Genomic DNA, 24,717 nt, shown 5'->3' on the forward strand with positions numbered 1-24,717 from the left:
ACCACACATAACAAGTACTCTAGTTTCAGAAAAATCTGATTCGCAAACTGTTCTATTCCAGATCTTTGGGAATTTTTTGACATCTTTTACCTAGATGTCATCTTAGTAATACAGACGATTTAACATACAAAGAGTTTTAAAATACTAATTTGTTCTTTAATTAAAATAAATTCCTCTGGAAACACCACTTTTATAAATGTTCTATTTATTACATGGTGTGGAGACCCAGAGCCTGGGCCCCACTTTCATACTGAGAATAAGTTGCTGCCGGCAGCTGCCTACAATGACCAGGACATAAGTTAAAGGTCATGCGATCTCCTCAGGGGGGAGGGTGAAGAATGTACAGATGGTATCATAAACAAAGCATTAAAATTCCCTCCCTTGATCACTGTTAATAACAAACTTCGAAATACCATCACAAGACTGTGCTGAAACTCTGTTCTCACACCCTTATGCTAAACCCTAATAAGCCCTTGCATGTGCCAGTACCATTTACAGAATACTGACTTCCATTATTTTCAGATCGCCACCACTGGGAAACATAGTCTCTTGTTCGTAATTACCAATGAAATTCATGCCTAACTCTCTGCCTAGCATGCTGTCTGGGTTTAGGGCTATGCCCACCCAGGCTCTTAGACAGCTAGGATGGAACAAATGGTGATACTAATTAGCAAAGAGCCCCTCCAAGAACAATTGGTTTAAAATTTAACAATCAAGCCAATTAATACTTATTGAGTACACATGTGAAATTGGTATTTTACTAGTCATTAACTTTGTAAATAATGAGCTAATTATCAAATTAAAATTGTATTTATTTGAATATCACATATCAAAACTATGTATCAGTATATAGTTTTAGAAATTTTTATTTGCATTAGAAGTTATAACATTCTGAAAATATGAAATCATATAAAGTTATCATTACACACTGATATATTTTGAGTTTTTCTTGATTAAAATAAGAGATGAAAGATATTTTAATTTCTTAATGATAACTGCCACACAAACACACATCTCTGTATTTTCCTTCCGCCCTCCCTCTCTGTTCACCCCTCTCCCCTTCTGAGCCTCTTTCCCTCTCACCCTCCCTCCCTCTTCCTCCCTCTTTTTTCCTCTCTTTCTTTGTTAAGGGCTAAACATATGCAATTAGCCTGTCCAAACCACAACCACTGGAATCTTGGTATGGCCTCAGTTAGCATTCTAGTAGTTTTGCTATATTATGTATTTGCCAGATTCTTGAGGTTAATTCCAGAACTATTTGCAACTTGGTAATAAAACACTTGCAAGATCTGAGTTTTAAAAAAAATCTTTTGCCATTCTGTTTTCATATACTACTTCTAGAATATAAGTAGTTTGAGGCTAGGCATTATGAATTCCCTAAAGATGAGGTGCACTGCCATTACTATAAAGTAATTCAAACATACTTGAAAAGAAATCACTCATTTACAATTCAAACTGTATACCACATGTTTCTTTCTGCCCTACTCTGCTAAAATAATACCAGTTTAGACTACTGGTAACAAAAAGAGATTATCCTGGAGTTCCTTATGAAGAAAACCAAAGTTTCTTTCAACTTTCAAATACTAGGAAGTCTAAATAATTCACCTTGAGAATACCCTGGATCTTTATTCTATTCTCCCCTTAGTTATGTTTTCAAGTAGATATAATGTAAGTGTCACCTTTACTAATATGATTGTTAAAACAGATTTGTTTACAAAGTCTCTGACTTTGGAGGGAGAGAATTAAGAAATTGTACAAGTCTTCTGTCTCCTAAATCATTGTGGATTTTCGTGTGAGCCATGGTACAAGATTCTGTGCAGTATTTTCTTAAAGTTTTCCAGAGAGCCAATGTGAACGTTAACCTCAATGACACAAGAGTAAGTACCACAACTCTTGAGCACTTCATCATTAGAGGCATGAAAATGGTTTCACAAGTCAGTTATGTTGTTTCTTGACCTTGTACTTGTTCCATTTCCTTGCCAATTAACTGATACTAAGGATATCATGAGATAGAATATGACTTTACATCCTCCCTTAATGCAGATAAGGTCACAAGTGAGGTATTTTACAAGAGATATGGCAAGCCAGAGGTGTTACAAGTCACTATTTTATCCAAATTATTGTAAAGTCAAAGACAGAATGGCTACCAGAAATGACTAGAATATAGTGACATCTAACAAGCTCTTCTCTTTATATATAAGGAGGAAGTTGATTGGGTTGCATCAAACTAAGGATAATATCATACACTGACAAATAAATTGCCTGACCCACCTAACAAAATTATATTTGGCTTTTTCTATCTTGTTCCAAAAGTAAAGTAAAGTACAAATGAACTTCCTACATATTTAGTTTTTTCTCCAATGCTTTCTATAAATCTAACAAATATCTATATTGTTTCGGCTCAACCTTTGGGTTTGAGCACCTTTGATGTCTTCCACCCTACAAGATGCATGAATGTGTCACTAAGTGCACAAATAGTACTCAGGAAAGGATTAAATACCTCTAAGTCCTGGGATGAATACTAACTTTTATTTCTCTAAGGACGATCCAAATTTTGACAGCCCAAATATTCTGTATATTTATAATTATTTATATTTTATGTTGCAGACTTCTTAAAATAGTTTGCTAGAAGGTAATTTCTTTTTTAAAATGCTTCAATGTTATTTTGTTTGTACATCCTATTCAAACAGTTACAAAAATGTTAATCATGAATTGTTAACTCTATTTAGAAACTTCACTTTATTGTTACCTTTTTCTTTTCTTTTTTTTGCATCAACTTGATTTTATTGTTAACTTTTTTTTGTGTAAGTGACTTTGGAACCAAGTGCTAAATCTCATACAGCACTGGCATTTCTGTTGCTCATTAACTTCACAACACCCTCTGTAGATCATACAGCAGCCAATAGATTTTGCCAGGCTAAAAAAGCCATAACTGAGGTAATTTGCAATAAAAATAAATTTTACAGTAAATTCCCTTTTATTTTTATTTCTTGGGGTGTGTATGGTCTAGAAATCAAACCCAGGTCTCCCGCATGGAAGGCAAGCATTCTACCACTGAACCACCCATGCACCCTAAAGTCCCTTTTGAAGATGTGGGATAGGTTTTTTTTTTCCAAGGTACAGACAAAGCTGCAAGTTAAAAGAGATCTTGCATGTTAAAATAAATTTAGTAGATTGAAATGCTAGCGATCAATGAAAGGGAGGGGTAAGGGGTATGGTATATATGAAGTTTTTTTCTGTTTTCTTTTTATTTCTTTTTCTGAATTGATGCAAATGTTCTAAGAAATGATCATGAGGATGAATATGCAACTATCTGATGATATTGTGAATTACTGATTATATGTGTAGAATGGAATGATCATATATTAAGAATGTTTGTGTTTGTTGTTATATTTTTAAAAAAAATAAAAAAAAAACAAAAAGAGATCTTACTTTTCCACCTCTGTTATCTGTACAAAGCAGGAGAGAAAAAAAGAGAATACAAAATTTAGGTAATAAACTCAGCTCCTTCACTGTGGGATCAACAATGCCATCTTGACCAAAAGGGGGAAAAGAAGTGTAACAAATAAGGTATCAGAGGTTGAGAGAGTTCAAATTGAGTTGAGAGGCTACTCCGGAGGTCACTCTTAGGCAAACTTCAGTTAGGCACTGCTACCTACCATAAATTGCTACACTCCAACCAAAACCATTCCAGCCAATCCTAAAGAACACCTAGGGCGATATATAAGATTCTATGAAGGTTCCATGCACTAGGGTAGCTTTCTAAAACCACACAACCTCCAGATGGGTCTCTGGACCAGATAAGTCCTGAAATGCAGAGGGGCTGGCCAGCCTCTCCAGAACATCAACTAGTTCCATCCCCCTATCCCATATTATTGTCAGACTGTTTCAACATGAAAAAGTTAGAACGGGCATAACCCAAATACCCCTAAAGAGCGGGAGAAAGATGACAGGTGATGGTGGACTTATACAGAGAAGTTAGGGTTTAACAAATGAGTATGAGTGTTGAGTCATTATATTGATTATTTCTTTTAGTCTCCAGTATCTTAGAGCAACTAGAAGTAAACCTAAAATTGTAGTACCCATACCAAACTCTGAAATCTGTTCTGCAACTAATTGTTGCATGTGCTTTGAAATTCATTTCTTTTTTGTATATATGTTGTTTTTGACAAAAAAGAAAAAAAAAGCCAATTGTGATGATAAATATATATATATTCGTTCTAGCCTCTGGTATTCTGGAGCAGCTAGAAGGAAAGATCTGACAGGATGTTATGGTAGCCCATGACAAACTCTGGGATCTGTCCTGTAACTACTTGTTGAAAAGTGCTTTGAAAATTGCTTTTTCTTTCTTTGCTTTGTATATATATTATATTATATTATACAAGAAAACAAATTTATTTGCCAAATAGGGACTGGCTTTGTTTCAAGAGACATAATTCCACATACCCATGACCTGGAGGAACTTATGAAAAACATTTCTCTGATCACTAATGCCATTCTCTGATGCTCTTCAGATATCATTGCCCTGATTCAATTGTAGAGAACTTATCTTTCTCAAAGAGAAAAGAAGGGGGAAAAAAACATTATTTTAATGGTAAACTACTCAAATTTTGAAAGAAATATTAGGATACTTAACAACAAGAATTAAAAACCTTATTACTAAATGATACAAAGTATCAAGTCCCCTTTGAATTTTCATATTTGAGAAAAAAAATTGAGAACAATTCAAATTAGTTTTTTTTAAAAAGCTTAGTCATATAATATGGATAAATCTCAGAGTAAAAACATTGTGTGAAAGAAGTCAGATACAAAAGAGTTCACCTTGTATGACTCTATCTCTATGTACATGATCTTCAAAAACAGGTAAAACTAATCCGTGTGATATAAATCACAACAATGGTTAACCCCTTGGTAAGCAAGAATTGACAAGTAAGATATATATTTTAAATATTTTTTAAAATTGCTGTAAGTAAAAAATTAAAGCAACAAATATTATGTGTAAAATTACACTTATCAACAAGGATGTTAAGGATGGGGCTATAGAGCATGACCTGTAGCAACTTTCTCCATTAAATGTATGACTCTTTACATTTATAAAATGGGCTATCTATTAACATCTAGAGTCAAACTAATCGCAAGTCAAATTATTTTATATATACTGAGTGTATATTGGGGGGAGGGGTGGTTTACTGTGAGTGATTCATGTTCTTGTCAAACCATGTACATTAAGAATGCTAGATATTAAATTAGTTTCATGCTTTATAGTTTGTCTCCAGGGAGCAAATGGGGTAATTTTATCTGGTTCAAACACATTTAACTTGAAAGACCTGTTAATTCTGGTCCCAGAATGCAGGGCAAGATGTAGCATGTGAAAGACAACTGATTCACCACCTTAATCAACAAAATTATGATTGTAGGTAATTAGGAATGTAATATAAAGGAACTAATAAGAAGTTGGTCTTTTTAAAAAGCTACATGAACTGCACAAAGATTTACTCAAAAGCTTTTATCCATTAAACTTTTCTATATCTTCAGTAAAACCTTAAAAAGTGAAACAAAAAAAACATACAGGAAGTCAATCTGAGATTCAGTGCTCTGCCTTCCTTCTCATGAGAGGAATTACTTGATCCCCCTTAGTTTTACCACATTGGAATTTTTATATTTTTTCCTTCTTTTAGTTTTCTGAGATTATCTTTATAAAGTTTAAGGATATTGGACTATGCAAACTCTCTACTATTTTTCCAAACACAAACAAAATCCTAAGACTGCTTTTAACTTCTGTTACATACAAGAGTCTTAAACATTATCATTCAATTTGTGTAGGAAATTGAATTTATTCAATTTGTGTAAGAAAAATTTATTCAAAAATTTAAAAATTTGCCACCATTATTATTCTTGCTTTATACAACCAAAGCTTGTTTAAATTTACCCTCATGTTGATTTCATCTTTTTCTTATCATTCCTTCTTGAAAAATACCTTTTTGAAATTCCTTCGATGAGTGTTCATTGATGCTAAATATTTTCAGCCTTTTTATGAAAATGTTTTTATTTTTATTTTATTCTTGAACCACAAGCTGACAAGACATAAAATTCTATCTGCACAGTTAAATACAGTAGCAATTAGCCACATGTAGTTTCAAGAAACAAAAATATGATCAGCATAACTGAGGAACTGATTTATTTTAATTCAAATTTTAAAATGAATATTTTTAAGTATACTTGGAACAATTTGGGTATGTTAACCTGCTTTCTTATCTGTACATTTTATAAAACAAATATTTTCAATGAAATTACAGTGTGAATTGAGATGTGTAGTGTAAAATACATGCTGTATTTTGAAGACAGTACAAAAAACAGTTGTATAACATCTTATCAATACTTTTTCATATTGAAATTTTTTTGAGATATTAGAAATATTATTTTAAATAATTTCATCTGAAGTCTCCCTGGTAATGTATGAGATGACTCTCAGGGATGAATCCAGCCCTGGCACCAGGGGATCAACAATTCCATCCTGACCAAAAGGGGGAAAAGAAGTATAATTAATAAAGTATCAGTGGCAAAGAGAGTTCAAATAGAGTCAAGAGGCTACTCTGGAAGTTGCTCTTATGCAAGCTTCAGGTAGACCTTGCTACCTATCATAACCTACCAACCCCCAACCAGGACCATTCCAGCCAATCCTAAAGAATACCTAGGGCAATAGATTAAATTCCACAAGGGTTCTATGTACTAGAGTAACTTCCCAGAAACCTACAACCTCCAAATGGGTCTCTGGTCCAGATAAGTCTTGAAACCTAGAGGGCCCAGCCTCTCTAGAACATCAGATAGTTTCATCTCCCTACCCCATATTAGTGGCAGACCCTTCCATATGAAAAGCTTAGAATGGCCACAGCCCAAATACCCTAAAGAGAGGGATTGAAGGATCAAAGTGATGGTGCAGTTATATAGTGAATATAGGATTTAACAAATGAATATGAATGCTGAATCATTAAATTAATGTCTCTTTTAGTCTCCAGTATCTTAGAACAGCTAGAAGTAAAAATCTAAAATTATGAAATTGTAACCCATGTCAAACTCTGAAATCTGTTCTACAACTAATTGGGGTACTGTGCTTTGAAATGTATAGGTTTTTTGCATATATGTTATTGTTCACACAAAAAGAAGGAAAAAATTTCGATTGTGATGATAAAAAATATTTAAGCCTTCTAGCCTCCTATATTCTAGAGCAGCTAGAAGGGAAAATCTGAGAGGATGGTATGGTAGCCCATGACAAACTCTGGGATCTGTCCTGTAACTACTTGTTGAAGAGTGCTTTGAAAACTATTGCTTTTCATTTCTTTACTTTGTATATATGTTATACTATACAATAAAAAAGTAAAAATAATAATAATAATAATTTCATATGCTTTTTATTTTTAATGTGGTTCCTCAAAAACTTAAATTACATATGTGTTATAATTATATTACCATTAGATAGTGCTGTTCCAGTAGGAACAAATGAGTTATATTCTGACAATTTTTCCTTTTTCTTCATTTTTAAAATTATGAAGTGCTCTCATAGCACTTTAAAGATGATACTACATCAAATTCTGATGCTATTATTGCTGTTAAGGAAGTCTGTTATTAATATCACTTTAATACCAAAACCGGGTAAAGATGTTGCAAGAAAGGAAAACTCCAGACCAATCTCCCTAATGAACACAGACACAAAAATTCTCAACAAAATATTAGTAAATTGAATCCAACTGCACGTTAGAAGAATTATACACCACGACCAAGTGGGGTTTATACCAGGAATGGAAGGATGGTTCAAGAGAAGAAAATCAGTTAATGTAATATAGCACATTAACAAAATGAAAGGGAAAAAAAATATGATCATCTTGATTGATGCTGAAAAAGCATTTGACAAAATTCAACATACTTTTCTGATAAAAACGTTTCAGAAGGTAGGAATCAAAGGTAACTTTCTCAGCACAATAAAAGGCATATATGAAAAACCCATAGCCAGAATCATACTCAATGGTAAGAGGCTGAAAGCCATCCCCCAAGATCAAGAATGAGACAAGGATGCCCTCTGTCACCACTATTACACAACACTATATTAGCAGTTCTAGCAAGAGCAATCAGGCAGGGAAAATAAATAAAGGCATCCAAATTGGAAATGAAGTTGTAAAACTTTATTTGCAGACGATATGGTACTTTACTTGGAAAATCCTGAGAAATCTACAACAAAGATACTTCAGCTAATAAACAAATTCATCAAGGTGGCAGGTTATAAAGCTAATGTGCAAAAATCAGGAAATTCTTAATGACCTAACCAAGAAGTCAATTATGGAAAAAATTCTATTGAAAATAGCAACTAAAAGAATCAAGTATTGATATTGTGAGCCACTGATTGAACACCATGTATAGAATGTCTGTTGTCAAGAATGTTTGTATGTTTGTTTGTTAGGGTTTACAATAAAAATACTTTAAAAAAAAAGAATCAAGTATCTAGTAATGAACTTAACTAGGAATCTGAAGGACTTGTACATAGAGAACTACATGACACTGCTAAAAGAAATCAAAGATCTAAATTGACTTGGAAAAGCTAGTTACCAAATTCATCTGTAAGGAAAAGAGACCCTGAATAGCTAAAAGCATCAAAAAAAAAGGATTAACATTCCTAGTTTTGAAAACTTATTTTAAAGCACAGAGGTCAAAACAGCACGGTATGGCACAAAGACAGAAGTATTGACCAACGGAAGCTAACTGAGAGTCCAAAAATAGACTACCAAATCTATGGTCAACTGATCTTAGACAAGACCCCCAGATCCACTGAACTAGGACAAAATTTTCAATCATTGGGCATGGAACCATAAAGATCCTAGAACAAAATGCAAGAACACCATCTTCAAGTCGAGTAATAGGAGGTAGCTTCCTAAACTTTACACCCAAAGCAGAAGCAGCAAAAGAAAAAAATTCTAAATAGCAACTCCTTGAAACTAAATACTTTTGTGCTTCAAAATACTTAGCCAAAAAGGTGAAGAGATGGCTAACTCAGCGGGAGAAAATCTTTGGAAATCACACATCAGATAAAGGTTTGCTGTCTTGCATAAATAAAGAAATCACACAACTCAACAACAAAAGAACAAGCAATCCAAGTTATAAAGTGTGCTAAAGATTGAGTAGACTTTTCTGAAGAGTAAATAGAGATTGCTAAAAAGCACATGAAGAGATGTTCATTTTCATTAGCTATAATGGAAATGCAGATCAAGGCTACAATGAGTATAGCACATAATCTAACTCAACCTGTCTGGATAGTTCATTTAAACAGTAGAACCACAAGGAACCCAGAATAAGAATGAAGTCCTTTAATCCTGTATAGCTTAATGTAATACCTGGATACATCCTATAATCTAGTAAGCAGATAGTCAAAACATATTGGCAAAGTCCCTCAAGGATTGGGAGGAAAAGTATGGAACTATAAAACTCTACCACAAGGAAAGCCCTGACACTGTGCCAAACATTTGGGACACCCAAATCAACAGGACAAGCCCTGGATCTTGAGGCTTGCTCTTGAGAAACTTATGTGTAAAGCAGAGAAGCTTAGCCTACCTATAGGTATGCCTAAATGTTACTTCCAGGGGACTTCTTTTGTTGATCAGATGTGGCCTTTCTCTCTCTAAGCCCAACCTTGCAAGTGAAATCACTGCCCTGCCCCCTATGTGGGACATAACATGCCAGGGATGAATGTCTCCTTAGCAGCATGGGAAAAGACCCCCAGGGATGAGTCTGGCCCTGCCACCGTGGGATCAATAATGCCATCCTGAGCAAAAGGGGGAAAAGAAGTGTAACAAACAAATAAGTATCAATGGTGAGATAGTTCAAATGGAGTCGAGAGGCTGCAGGTCAGTTTTATGCATGCTTCTGATAGAAATTGCTACCTGTTCTATCTTGCCAAACCCCAACCAAAACCATTCCTGTCAATCCTAAAGAATACCTAGGGGCAATATATAAAATTCTACCAAGATTCCATGCACTAGGGTTACTTTCCAGAAATCTACAACCTCCAGATGGGTCTCTGGAACAGATAAGTCCTGAAACCTAGAGGTCCCAGCTTCTCCAGAGCATCAGCTAATTTTATCTCCCTATACCAAATTATTGACAGTCCCTTCCAAAATGAAAAGTTAAATGGGCACAGCCCATATACCCCTGAAGAGTGGGAGAAATATCAAAGGTGATGATGGAGTTATACAGAGAAGATAGTGTTTAACAAATGAGTATGAGTGCTGAATCATTATACTGATACTTCTTTTAGTCTCCAGTACCTTAGAGCAGCTAGAAACAGAAACCTAAAATTATGGAACTGTAACCCATACCAAACTCTGAAATCTGTTCTACAACTAATTGTTGCGATGTACTTTGAAATGCATTATTTTTATGTATAGATGTCATTTTAAAAAAGGAGGACTATAACAGAGAAGATAGGATCTAACAAGTGAGTATGACTGCCAAATCATTATACTGATATTTCTGTTGGTCTCCAGTGTCTTGGAGTAGCTAGAAGAATAAATGAAAAAACATTCAATTGAAACCCATATCAAATTTTAAAATCTCTTCTATGTAACTTGTTAAAATATCATTGGAAATTTATTGCTTTTTTGTATATGTATTATATTTTGCAATAAAAAAGTTTAAAAAAACAAGCTAAGTAATAATTATTTTATTTCAGTTTGTTTTAAGGGTCAGCAGAAGAGGCAAAGTATTACCAAAGACAAGGAGTGAGAAGACACAGATTTCAGAAAAACTAAATCAAATAAGCAAATGTTTCCTCCAAATATGTAGAAATTTCTAATTGGTAATCATAATAATTGACAATATTCATACTGTCAAAGAAGTCAGTTTCATTTTCCACCTCTGTTACTGACATTACTATGTGAAGACTAGGGATTTTTTTTTTTTTAATTTTTATTGATACAGCAACGTACAAGCACACACATTCTTTTTTTGCATGGGTAGGCACCGGATCAAACCCAAGTCCCTAGCATGGCAGGCAAGAATGTTGCCACTAAGCCACTGTGGCCCACCCAAGAACATACATTCTTAATATCCAAACATTTCATACATGGTGTACAATCACGGCTCACAATATCATCACATAGTTGGATATTCATCACCATGATCATTTTTTAGAATATCTGCTTCACTCCAGACAAAGAAAAAGGAAGAAACTCATACATACCATACCCCTTACCCCTCCCTCTCATTGACCACCAGTATTTCCATCTATCTAATATATATATTTTTTAATTTTAACATTTGTTTCCCCTATTATTTATTCATTTATTTATTTTTAATCCATAAGTGTCATGGTCAGGTTCGTGTGTCAGCTTGGCCAGGTGGTGGTACCTGTCTGTCTGGTTGGGCAAGTGCTGGCCTGTCTGCTGCTATGAGGACATTTCATAGAATTAAATCATGTTCATGGTGGCTGCATCCACACCTGATTCCATTTGTAATCAGCCAAGGGGAGTGTCTTCTGCAATGAGTGATGCTTAATCCAATCACTGGAAGCCTTTTAGGGGGGATTCAGAAGAGACAGGCTCTCTTCTTGTTTCGGCCAGTGAGCCTCTCCTGTGAAGTTCATCCAGACCCTCCATTGGAATTGTCAGCTCATAGTCTGCCCTAGGGATTTTGGACCCTACGTTCCCACGGTTATGTGAGCCACTTTTAGAAATTTTATATTTATGGATATTTCCTGTTGATTCTGCTTCTCTAGAGAACCCTAACTAATACAATATGTTTTACTCATCTGTCCATACTGTAGATCAAAGGAGCATCAGACATAAGGTTTTCACAATCACAGTCATATTGCAAAAGCTATATCATTATACAATCACCTTCAAGAAACATGGCTACTGGAACACAGCTCTACAATTTCAGGCACTTCCCTTTAGCCTAATACATCTTAATCTACACAGGGGATATCTATATAATGTGTCAGAATAACCTCCAGGATAACCTCTTGACTCTGTTTAAAATCTCTCAGCCACTGACACTGTCTCATTTTTCTCTTTCCCCTTTCGGACAAGAAGGCTTTCTCAATCCCTTGATGCTGAGTCCCAGCTCATTCTAGGATTTCTGTCCCACGTTGCCAGGAAGGTCCACACCCCCGGGAGTCATGTCCCATGTAGAGAGGGGAAGGGCGATGAGTTTGTGTGCTGTGTTAGCTGACAGAGAGGCCATATCTGAGCAACAAAAGAGATTCTCTGGAGGTGACTCTTAGGCCTAATTTTAAGTAGGCTTAAGGACTAGGGATCTTATGGTAATCAGCTCCTATTGGACAACTGTCAAGACATAGCTGCCTTACAATTCATTTTATAATGAATTTCTAATAATAGAAATTGGAATTTCTATTATTATTGAAATTCATAATATTCCAGTGTTGTGCAATAATGGCATTTCTTTTTTTTTTTACATGGGCAGGCACCGGAAATCGAACCCAGGTCTCAGGCATGGCAGCATGGCAGGCGAGAACTCTGCCACTGAGCCATGGTGGCCTGCCCAATAATTGCCTTTCAATGACAAGTATTTTATATTCAGACATTCAATCTCTATTAACATTATGAAGTGTGACAGAAAGAAAAATCCTTAGTACTCACAGTATGTAAGATGCTTTATATTCTATATGAGTCATGGCCAGGGCAGTGATCTGACCATTAGTATAATAAAAAAGAGGTATCATCTCTCCCTCTTCTGCACAACCTGTGGTACTTAATGTCTCTATCACTCATTTGGCATGCATTGTCTTGAAGTAGCAAACTTCACAAGTATCTGTCTGGTCTGAATGAATCCCAAGGGCAAAAGCATTTATTTGGCTCTTCCACACAATGCCTTACAAGCAATAGATATTTCTTTCTTTTTTTTTTTTCATGGGCATGCATCAGGATTCAAACCCAAGTCTCCAGCATGGCAGACGAGAATTCTGCCACTGAGCTACTGTCACAGTAGTTATTTCTTAAATATTAACTGATTGACTTTTGCTGTCTGAGATAGGCCACCGACATATTCTTTCTTCAGCACCACTCTGGAACATGGCTACCTACTCTACATTCTAGATTGCCTTTACTTTTTGGACAGTACAGTCAATTCTATGAAAAAGTAAAGTGAAGCAAATAAAGTAGCAATATTTATTTAAAATAGCCAGATTTTATGTAAGCTATTTATGAGATAAAATGAGTAACTTCTGGGGTTATTCAACCAAATCAATAGGCCGAGCCTCAATCTTGGGGTTATTCATATGAAACTTATCCCTGTAAAGGATAGGCTAAGTCTACTTAAAATGAGGCCTAAGAGTCACCCCCAGAGAACCTCTTCTGTTGCTCAGATGTGGCCTATCTCTCTCTCAGCCAACATGACAAGCAAGTTCACTGCCCTCCCCCTCTCTACGTGGGGCATGACTCCCAGAGTAGACCTCCCTGGCAACATGGGACAGGAATCCTAAAACGAGCTGGGACTAGCATCAAGGGATTGAGAAAACCTTCTTGACCAAAAGGGGGACGAGAGAAATGAGATAAAATAGAGTGTCAGTGGCTGAGAGACTTTAAACAGAGTCAAGAGGTTATCCTGGAGGTTATTCTTACACATTATATAGATATCCCCTTTTTAGATTAAGGTGTATTAGAGAGGCTAGACAGAAGTGCCTGAAACTGTAGAGCTGTGTTCCAGTAGGCATGTTTCTTGAAGATGACTGTATAATGACAGAGTTTTCACAATGTGACTGTGTGATTGTGAAAACCTGTGTCTGATGCTCCTTTTATCTACGGTATGGACAGACAAGTAAAACATATGGATTAAAAATAAATAAATAATAGGGGGAACAAATATTAAAATAAATTGAGTAGATTGAAATAACAGTGATCAGTGAAAGGGAGTGGTAAGGGGTATAGAAAAAAATAGAGGGGACAAAGGTTAAAATATATTGGGTAGATAGAAATACTAGCAGACAATGAAAGGGAGGTGTAAAGGGTATGGTATGTCTGAGTTTTTTATTTTTATTTCTTTTTCTGGAGTGAAGCAAATGTACAAAGAAATGATCATGGATGGTGATCAATATACAACTATAGGATGATATTGTGAGCTACTGATTGTACACCAAGTATGAAATGTTCATATGTTAAGAATGTTCATGTTTGTATGTTGTTTTGTTCTGTCAATAAAAATTTTTTTAATGTGAATAACAATAAAAGAGCAAAAAAAAAAAAAAAGAATAACTTTTCATTAGATTAGTCCTAATAATAATCAAAGATCTTCAAACATCTAGGTTAGAGCAAAACTGGGTGGGCCCTAAAATTGCTTTGTTCAGGTTCTGTCCTTGGATTGGAAAAAATAACAAAACAACAAAGCTTTAGCATTTGTCCCCAAACACTGTGTCCCTATGTGCTAGACTCTCCTGTAGTCCATTAATGGTCACTTCTTACACCCTGTGTCGTGGTTAGGTTTTGGTGTCAATTTGGCCAAGTGATTATGCCCAAGTGTCTGGTTGCTGCAAGGATATTTCATGGCTGGTTGATAAACCGGAAAGTTGATGCATTAAGTCATCAGTCAGTTGATTGTATCGGTGACTGATTACATCTGTGATCAACTAAGGTGTGTCTCCTACAACAAGATAATCCAACCAGATGAAAGCGAAAGCTTTTAAGGAAGAAGAGAGACTCTTTCACTGCTTCTGCAGCCAGGGAGTCTCTCCTGTGGAGTTCATCCAGACCTTTCATAGGAGCCATCAGCTTCACAGCCTGCCCTACAGATATCGGACTATTCCATTACCATAGTTGCATGAGACACCTTTCTAAATCTCATATTTACAGATCTTTCCTGTTGGTTCTGTTTCTCTAGAGATGCCTGACTAATACACCCTGCTAAAAGACTGTCATGGTGCCTGGTCTTTAGCAATTCTATCCTCTAAGGATTTTCAAACTTAAGCATGTACCAGAATGAGCTTGAGTGCTTCATAAATGCAAAGTGCTGGGCTTCACACGCCCAGGTTTAGTGTGGCCAAGTATTTGCCAACACATTTTCAGGTGAAGCTTTGGTGCTGGTCCAGGGACCACACTTTGAGAACTACTACTTCCTTCATCTATTTCTGTGATGTTCATTGTATCTGATTAATTCATTCAAATCAATTTTAAAGATTTATTCTTTTAGATAAAGCTTGGTTTCTTTATTTATTATTCTAATTAGGTGTTAGCCATGTGGTGTGAATAGCAAACACCATTTTTCATGTGGATCTTCTCAGCATGATATCATGTGGTTTGGGACAACCAAAGGGTGATTCTGACTCTTCTGGTACCACTACGCCACACAATCATTTGGACCAAGTGATCACCTCCACAAGAATGCACCACACTAATGATTCAGGCCACACTATCCCAATGCAGATACAGAGATGCACATACTATTTCTTCCTGCCAAGAATGCTTTTCCTTCCCTCTCACCTAGTTAATTTCTCCTCCTCTTTCAGATCTTAGCTCAAGGGTGACTTGTGCAGGAAAGGCTTCCTTTTCTTCCCCATGACCAGGTATAAAATTCTCCTATTACAGGTTCTCATACAGTCCTTGAATCCTTCTTTTGTCATTCCTGTCATGGTTGTATTTTTTTAATTTGTTTATATGAATATCTTATTAATAGCTATTTTCCACACTGGACTGTAAGCTCCAAACAGGCAGGGAATACTTTTGGTTTTGGTTATCAGTGCATGGCACAATATCTGGCACATAGAGTATGTCCAAATGAATGGAGACCAAAATTTGAGCTTTTCAGCCATAAGAAAGATAAGAGAAAGCATTCTTTTTCCATACTCTGCCAAAGGCACAGTATTACTAGAACAAAACTCTGATCTGTGACCCCTTAGTTGTTTTCAGCTACCTGATTCTCAGAGTAACAAAAATGCTTACCTTTTCTGAATAATTCTTGGAGACTCTCAGCACTTTGATTTAATACAGCCCATATTTCTTCCTCCTGTAAAGGTCCACCCCGAACTTCCAGGGCCTCTGCTAGTGACACGTGCATATTACCTAGGAAACAAAAGTAGTAGTTGACCTAAATAATCAAAAACTTAATTGCAACAACTTAAAAGCTCTGTACCAGTGGTAAGAGTCTAAGAGTTTCCAGTCTGCCTAATTTCTCATAATGTAACTGAGAAATTAAGATTTAACAAATAATTATGACTGAATCATGAATGCCTTTTTCTTATTTTCTAGAATATTGTAGAATAACCAAAAAGAAATACCTGAAATTACTGAAACCCACTGAATTGCTGAATGATACAAAACCTCATGACTGGCTTCCCCTTGTACCCCTTGTACAAAACAATTATAAAATTGTTTTACAATTTTAGAGTCTTATGAGCACAAAGACAACCTCCTAATGTGAATGAAGGAATCTGAATCAACCCAGAACTAACTGCTGACGACACTATTCATACTTGTTACAGTAATGGTTATTCTAGCTTAGTTCTGGCTTAGCTCCACTCCTTTACATTTGTAAATTTGTAAATTGTAGTTGTTTATACTTGTTATTGTAATTGTAACAGCACCACATTCCTTTCTTTGAAGCCATAAAAATGCTTAAGTCCTTGGACTAGGGGAGACCAGTTTAGGTCATCTGTTCTGGCTTCCACTAGCAATAAATTCTTTCTTCTGTTGAAAACCTGATATTATAAATTGGCTGTTGTGTGCATCAGGCAGAGCACATTCCCCCACCACACCTTTGATCATTATCCATAAGGCCTTTGGTCTAAATATAATCCTACAGTTGTACACTGATAAAGGAATTAAACAGGAAAACTCTCAAAACAACCGCTTGCCCTGTCCAGCAGGCACAACCCCAGGAACAGAAGTGGAGATCAGTGGTAGTGATTGTTTCATGGGAGAAGACTGAGACGTTTAAACCAAAGCAGCCAGACAGATTATAGATCCAGATTGCAAGCTGCCCATTCCCAGAGGTGATATAGCCATGGTGTGAGAAGTTGGGAATAAGATGGAATACAAACAAGTTGTTAGTTGGTTTCTATATCTCCAGTATATAAGCTTAAACTGTAAATTTTGTACTGAACAGACTATTTACTATATTTCTAGACCCAGTTTTGCTGCCAATTCACATTTGCCCTTGAGAAAGTAATTTCACCTCTAAACCTCAGTTTTTCCCACCTGAATAGAATAGAATAAAAATAATGCCAATTCTTTTGGGGTGGCTATGATGATGAAATGTCATATCTGTGAAAGGCTTTGCGATCTAAGGCTCTGCACAAGTTCAGAACAGTGGTGTCATTTTTGTAGGGTCAATTTTTTCAGTGGCATGCAATTGGAAGACGATACATTAATAAATGCTAAGGTTTTTTTGTTTCCTATGGAGCTCAATATCTTTATTTTCATTTTGGAAGGGGAAAATGCAGCTAGTGAAACTCCTCTTATATAAATTTTCTTGAATTGACTTTTCTTGAAAAGAAAATTATTCTTTATAGTGATCACCATGATTTCTACTCAGGCCAAATCAACTGAAGCATAATGGGTAATGAATATATACTGATAGGCAGAAGCAGATGGCTCTAGAAAAGAAGCTAAGGGGAGTTGAAAATAGTGAATCCTTATTTTGGGTAATTATGGTATTTGTTAAATTTTAACATTAACCTAAAAAAACGTGTTTTAGATAAAATTTTCTTAATTTACTCAACTAACAAGAAAAAGCTAATATTTTCTTTTAACTCATAATACTTTTAGCACGGTTTGAAAAAAGCAATCACAGCTGCAAATGAGAAGGCCATTTCTCATCCTTTTATTTTCTCCTTGAAATGTTTACTATAGCATTTTATGCTTGAAGGCTACCTCTGAGGGATGTCTTTTTAACTTAAATGCACAACATGGTACTTAAAATATATGAGCTATTGCTTTGAAAAAGTCAGAATAGCTTTTATTTGGCTTGTAGAAGTATGTATATATTCGGACCTCCTTCACCCAGAAAGTCTCTAGGTTCTAATGTAGTTAATTACATGATAGCATACATAGTCAAGGAAAAAAAAATAAAGCTTTATTGCTTTCTAAGAGATATATGAGTTAATATCTTCTACATGAAACATTATATTAAATTGTAAGTCTCAAGGAAGCATCAAGGTACTATTAGCATCTTGAAGATGATTGTATAATGGCATAGCTTTCTCAAGTGACTGTGTGATTGTGAAAACCTTGTCTCGGATGTTCCTTTTATCCACTGTATAGACAGATGAGTAAAAAAAATGAATTAAAATTAAATAATTTATTTATCTAATAATTTATTATTATATAAATTTATATATTTATTTATATAATATTTAATATATAATATTTGTAATATTCCTTATAAATAAATAGGGAAAAAATGTTAAAATAAATTGGGTAGATGGAAATACTAGCGGTCAATGAGAGGGAGGGATAAGGGGTATGGTATGTGTGAGTTCCTTCTTTTTCCTTTTTATTTCTTTTTCTAAAGTGATGCAAATGTTCTAAGAAACAGTCAGGGTGATGAATATACAAGTATGTGATGATATTGTGAGCCATTGATTGCACACCAAGAATGTAATGTTCATATGTTGGGAATGGAATTTTCATATGTTGGGAATGTTCATGTTTTGTATGTAGTTTTGTTTTATCAATAATTTTTTTTAAATGATACTATTGGCAATCGGATACCAAAGTGAACTGTGAGAAAGACTACCCTGCAGCCAATTTCTAAAGTAGTACCTCTGAGAACCAGTTACATAGCTCTAAAGCCTACATCCAAGGTATAAAAAGTAGAGAGATTATACAAAGAGAATTTCTTTTGAATAGAGCTGTGTTGATTCTCATGTGTTGATTCTCATGCTGTACTTGCAGCTCTAGATTGTGTTCCCTAGAGCACATACTTAGAACTGGTGTCTGATATACACTTTAGGAGTTTAATGGTGTTAGTTATCAACCTGAGGCAGTAGTAAGAGGGAGCAAAGAGCCAGAGGAGGGGAGAAGCATGCTGTACTGAGAACCAGCTATATGTCTACAAATGGGGGAGGAGAGAGGTACAAAACAAGGTCACAGGGAGGGCCAGTTTGGAGCTATCTAAAACATCACTCAGATGATAACAATGTCCTAAATACTTAGAGAGTAGTGATGGCTGCACAATTCTATGTATATACCAAAAACCATGGAATAGTATACTTGGAAAGGGAGAATTTTATGTATGCGAACTAATTCAATAAAACTGTTAAAAATTACTGTAGAAGGCCAGGATAGGGAAGCACTGGCTGAGTAGAAGGAAATTTTTTGATTGTGACAGCTAAGTTCAGTTCTCAGTGAAGACTTTCTGAGGAACCCACAGAAGGACACTCAAAAGGAAGGGTCATATAAGCATTTTCTAAGAAAACAGGGGCCTAGATTGTAAGCTCCTACAGCAGTCAAAAAAAAAAAAAAGCAAGGGTCAGCCTTAAACGCATACCAAGCTTAGAAGGAAAGAAGAAAGTTTACAATAATCAGATAAGAAATTTTTTGTCTCTACAGTTCTCTTCCTTCTACCTGTATAAATCATGATGGAGTCAGATATAATAGCTTCAAAGTGGGCAAACAAGATGATAGCTTAGCAAGATGTGGGATTTAGTTTGTTCTCCAGAGCAGCTAATAAATGGGCAGAAACAGTACAGAACAACTGCTGGGGCCACGTCAGGGACCGAACACACAGCGTACAACAGTCTGGCCAAGCCGGACCAGCTGTGAGCCTATCCAGAACCGTGAGTTCCCCAAGGCACGGTGGGCGGTGCCCCTTCCCCACAGGCTGCTTCCCAGGGGGAAAGGAAAGGGACTTCACTGGCAGCAGGGGCTGAGCGCAACCAAACTCCAATTATGGAATTAATTAACAAATTCTGACTACTAAAAATAGACCCGCAGCTCAGCTGAACCTCCAGTAAAAGCAGAAGCCACTGGTTTTTGCCCTGGCACAGAAGGGGCAGGGCTGACAGAAAAAGAAAAGAAAAAACAGGTTTTTGTTGGATTTGAAAAGGTCTGGGCCCTGAAAGAAAGGAGGGGACACATAGGACCTGGAGATACACAGAGCAACATACCAACTTAAGATCTTGAGTGGCAAACTTGAGGAAAGGGAGTCCTGCTCTGAAAAGGATTTTTCTCTTTCATTTTGGTGGCTGTGTTTCTATGGCTTGACTGCTCTTTGGATATAGCCGCAAGGCTTCTCCGGCTCCACTGCCCCAGGCATAGGCAGAATTAAGCTTGTTTGAGTGTTTGTCCGGAGCCTGTGTCTTCCCTAGGAGAGTGGTGGGGACCAGCTCAGGTGGAATCCCTCACTCAAGGAGTTCAGACCTCAGGGTCTGGAAAAGTGAAGCAATTAAAACCAGCCTACAACCTCTCCTCTGTCTCCACCACGCCCCCAGCAGGAAGAGTCTGCTGAAGTTAAAGGTACCACATCACCTTATGCTGGTGGGACCTTCAGGCAGACAAGTGCCACATACTGAGCAGGATAGGAAAAATGGAGAACCCAAGGGCTTCATAGGAGAGCCTTTCAATCTGCTGGATCTCACCCTCGGGGAAAACTGATGTAGGTGACTCTTTCCTCCTGAGAGGAGGCCAGTTTGGTCTGGGAAAATCTGGCCGGGGTTTATAATACCCAAGTAGACCCTTCTAAGGGGGCGGGGAAGGCAACATACAGGCAGGGCAAGAAACAAGAAAACAAGAACTGAAAAATTCTGATCTGTTAAACAAAACCTAAGCTAGAGGTCCAGAATAAGCTGAACTGAATGTCAAAGAACAGAAAGACAACAAAGTCATCCAGCAAGAAGATTCTAGGTTAAAAAAAAAAAGTGAAAACAATCTTCAGAATAAACTAATTGAGGCAATTAAATCTCTAGACATCAGCAAAAAATAACAAATCATGCTAGGAAAATTGAAGATATGGCCCAGTCAAAGGAACAAACCAACAATTCAAATGAGATACAGTAGCTGAAACAATTAATTCAGAATGTTCAAACAGACATGGAAAACTCATTTAAAATCAGATCAGTGAATTGAGGGAGGATAAAAAGAAGGCAAGAAATGAACAAAAAGAAGAAAGTGAAAGTCTGAGAAAACAAATCACAGAATATACGGGAATGAAAGGCACAGCAGAAGAGATGAAAAAAAAACAATGGAACCCTACAATGTCAGATTTCAAAAGGCAGAAGACAGGATTAGTTGAACTGGAGGATGGGAAATCTGAAATCCAACAAGCAAAAGAAAATATAGGGAAAAGAATGGAAAAATTTTAGCAGGGACTCAGGGAATTAAATGACAATATGAAGTGCACAAATATATGTGTTGTGGGTGTCCCAGAAGGAGAAGAGAAGGGAAAAGGAGGAGAAAAACTAATGGAGGAAATTATCACTGAAAATTTCTAACTCTTATAAAAGACTTTAAACTACAAATCCAAGAAGTGCAGCATACCCTAAACAGAATAGATCCAAATAGACGTACTCCAAGACACTTACTAATCAGAATGCCAGATGTCAAAGAGAAAGAGAGAATCTTGAAAGTAGCAAGAGAAAAGCAATTCATCACATACAAGGGAAGCCCAATAAGACTGTGGGTAGATTTCTCAGAAGAAACCATGGAGACGAGAAGACAGTGGGATGATATATTTAACTTACTAAAAGAGAAAAACTGCCAACCAAGAATTCTGTATCCAGCAAAACCGTCCTTCAAAAGTGAGGGGGAGAGTGACTTTTGGAAATGAAGAAGGAAAACGCCTCCTGGGGAGCTTCATGAAATAGGAAGCCAGGAGAGAAAGCTAGCAGATGACGCCATATTTCCCATGTGCCCTTCCAGCTGAGAGAGAAGCCCTGACTGTGTTCGCCATGTGCCTTCTCACTTGAGAGGGAAACCCTGAACTTCATCGGCCTTCTTGAACCAAGACAAAAGGTGGGTGTCCCAGAGCCCATGCAACCAGAGACCTTTGGAGATGAAGAAGGAAAATGCCCCCGGGAGAGCTTCATGAAACAAGAAGCCAGGAAAGAAAGCTAGCAGACATCACCAAGTTCGCCATGTGCCTTTCAAGTTGAGAGAAACCTTGAACTTCATTGATCTTTCCTGAGTGAAGGTAACCTCTTGTTGCTGCCTTAATTTGGACATTTTTATAGACTTGCTTTAACTTGCACATTTTCACGGTATTAGAACTGTAAACTTGCAACTTAATAAATTTCTCTTTTTAAAAGCTATTCCTTTTCTGGTATATTACATTCTGGCAGCTAGCAAACTAGAACACATGCCCTGAGAATAAAGTCAAAGGAAAAGTGCAACAACCCAATCCAGGCAGGACTACAAATGCCCTAGAAACTTCAGGAATGAAGAGTTGGATCATCCCACCAGACAAAGAACCATGGGCAGCTGAAGTGCTTGCTGAGAGTAAAGGGAACATGGAATGGGTAGTGGAAGACGGTAGTGAGAAATATGAAGCAAGACCATGTGACCAGCTAAAGAAATGAGGATTAATCCCCCAAATAATCACACATATTGGTCGCTGGATCTGCTTAAAACTACATCTGGAATCTGTGACTGAAGAGAAGCGCAGGCTCAATTTAGGAGGACCTGAGCCCATAGAACTAATCCGTCCTCTCCAGGATCCTTCTGATTTGGACCTTACAAGTGAAGTCCCTTCTCAGGATGGTTGTGGGCCAGATTCACCCATCTGGGACCAGCAGTGGACAAACCCTTTTGGTGAACCTGGACCTTAAGAATTTGCTTCACCCTTGTCTTCATATCACCCAAGGAGCCTGGGATGAAGACATCCCTTAATTCACAGCTATATTCTTATGCCTCTTTGTCTGGTCAGAACATATTTGTATAAACTGTTGTATAATTGCATGATATGTGGCTACATTATATATGTACCAAACAAGCATCCATTTTATGCACAATAAAAAAAAAGAAGAAACGAGGACTATAAAAAAAAAAAGTGAGGGGGAAATGAAAACATTTTCAGTAAAAAATCACACGGAGAATTTGTGACCAAGAGACCAGCTCTGCAAGAAATACTAAAGGGAGCACTAGAGGCAGACATGAAAAGACAGGAGACAGAAGTGTGGAGAAGAGTGTAGAAAGGAAGACTATGAGTAAAGGTAAAAAGAAGGAAACTTAGATATGACATATAAAATCCAAAAGGCAAAATGGTAGAAGAAAGTATTGCCCATACAGCAATAACACTAAATGTTAATAGATTAAACTCCCCAATCAAAAGACACAGACTCACAAAATGGATTTAAAAAGAGGACACATCTATATGCTGTCTACAGGAAACACATCTTAGACCCAAGGATAAACACAGGTTGAAAGTGAAAGGTTGGGAAAAGATATTTCATGCAAACAACAATCAGAAAAGAGCAGGAGTAGCTATACTAATATCCAACAAATTAGACTTCAAATGTAAAACAGTTAAAAGATACAGAGAACAGCACTATGTATTAATAACAGGAACAATTCAACAAGAAGACATAACAATCATAAATATTTATGCACCGAGCCAGAATGCTCCAAAATACATGACGTAAACACTGAAAACACTGAAAAGAGAAATAGACACATATACCATAATAGTTGGAGACTTCAATTCCCCACTCTCATCAATGGACAGAACATTTGGACAGATGATCAATAAAGAAACAGAGAATTTGAATAACACAATAAATGAGATAGACTTAACAGACTTATATAGAACATTACACCCCACAACAGCAGGATACACCTTTTTCTCAAGTGCTCATGGATCATTCTCAAGGACAGATCATATGCTGGGTCACAAAGTAAGTCTCAGTAAATTTAAAAAGATTGAAATCATATACACTTTCTCAGATCATAAAGGAATGAAGCTGGAAATCAATAATAGGCAGAGAGCTGGAAAATTCACAAATATATGGAGGCTCAACAACACACTCTTAAACAACCAGTGGGTCTAGGAAGAAATTACAAGAGAAATCAGTAAATATCTTGAGGTAAATGGACATGAAAACATGACACATCAACTTTTATGGGATGCAGCAAAGGCAGTGCTAAGAGGGAAATTTATTGCCCTAAATGCCTATATCAAAAAAGAAAAAAGGGCAAAAATTGAGGAATTAACTGTCTACTGGGAAGAACTAGGAAAAGAACAGCAAACTAACCACAAAGCAAGCAAAAGGAAGGAAATAATGAAGATTAGAACAGAAATAAATGAAATTGAAGACAACTGAGGTAATCAACAAAACCACAAGTTGGTTCTATGAGAAAATCAATAATATTGATGGACCCTTAGCAAGACTGACAAAAGGAAGAAGAGAGAGGATCTTATTTATTTTAAATAAGATCAGAAATGGAAGAGGAGACATAACCACTATCCCCACAGAAATAAAGAAAGTAATGAGAGGATACTATGAACAACTTTATGCTAATAAACTCAACAATGTAGATAAAATAGACAACCTCCTAGAAAGGCATGAACAACCAACATTGACTCGAGAAGATATAGACAACCTCGAGAAACCCAATCACAACTAAAGAAATTGAATCAGTCATTAAGAAGCTCCCCAAAAAGAAAAGTCCAGGACCAGATGGCTTCACATGTGAATTCTACCAAACATTCCAGAAAGAATTAGTACCAATTCTGCTCAAACTCTTCAAAAAAATTGAAGAGGAAGGAGGGAAAGCTACCTAACTCATTCTACAA

At 36.5% G+C, this 24,717-nt stretch overlaps 1 protein-coding gene across 13 annotated transcripts in view; it reads right to left on the reverse strand.

Moving 5' to 3' along the window:
- Window positions 1-24,717, reverse strand: part of PTPN13 (protein tyrosine phosphatase non-receptor type 13) — a 240,692-nt gene that overhangs the window by 157,729 nt on the left and 58,246 nt on the right. For all 13 annotated transcript variants that reach the window (XM_077142915.1, XM_077142916.1, XM_077142920.1 and 10 more), the window contains exon 2: window positions 15,933-16,052. In XM_077142915.1, coding sequence (XP_076999030.1) covers window positions 15,933-16,047 — 115 coding nt within the window. In that variant the 5' untranslated portion in view covers window positions 16,048-16,052. The remainder of the gene's footprint in view (window positions 1-15,932; window positions 16,053-24,717) is intronic.

This window comes from Tamandua tetradactyla, chromosome 24, assembly GCF_023851605.1.
Source record: "Tamandua tetradactyla isolate mTamTet1 chromosome 24, mTamTet1.pri, whole genome shotgun sequence".
Classification (NCBI taxonomy): Eukaryota; Metazoa; Chordata; class Mammalia; order Pilosa; family Myrmecophagidae; genus Tamandua; species Tamandua tetradactyla.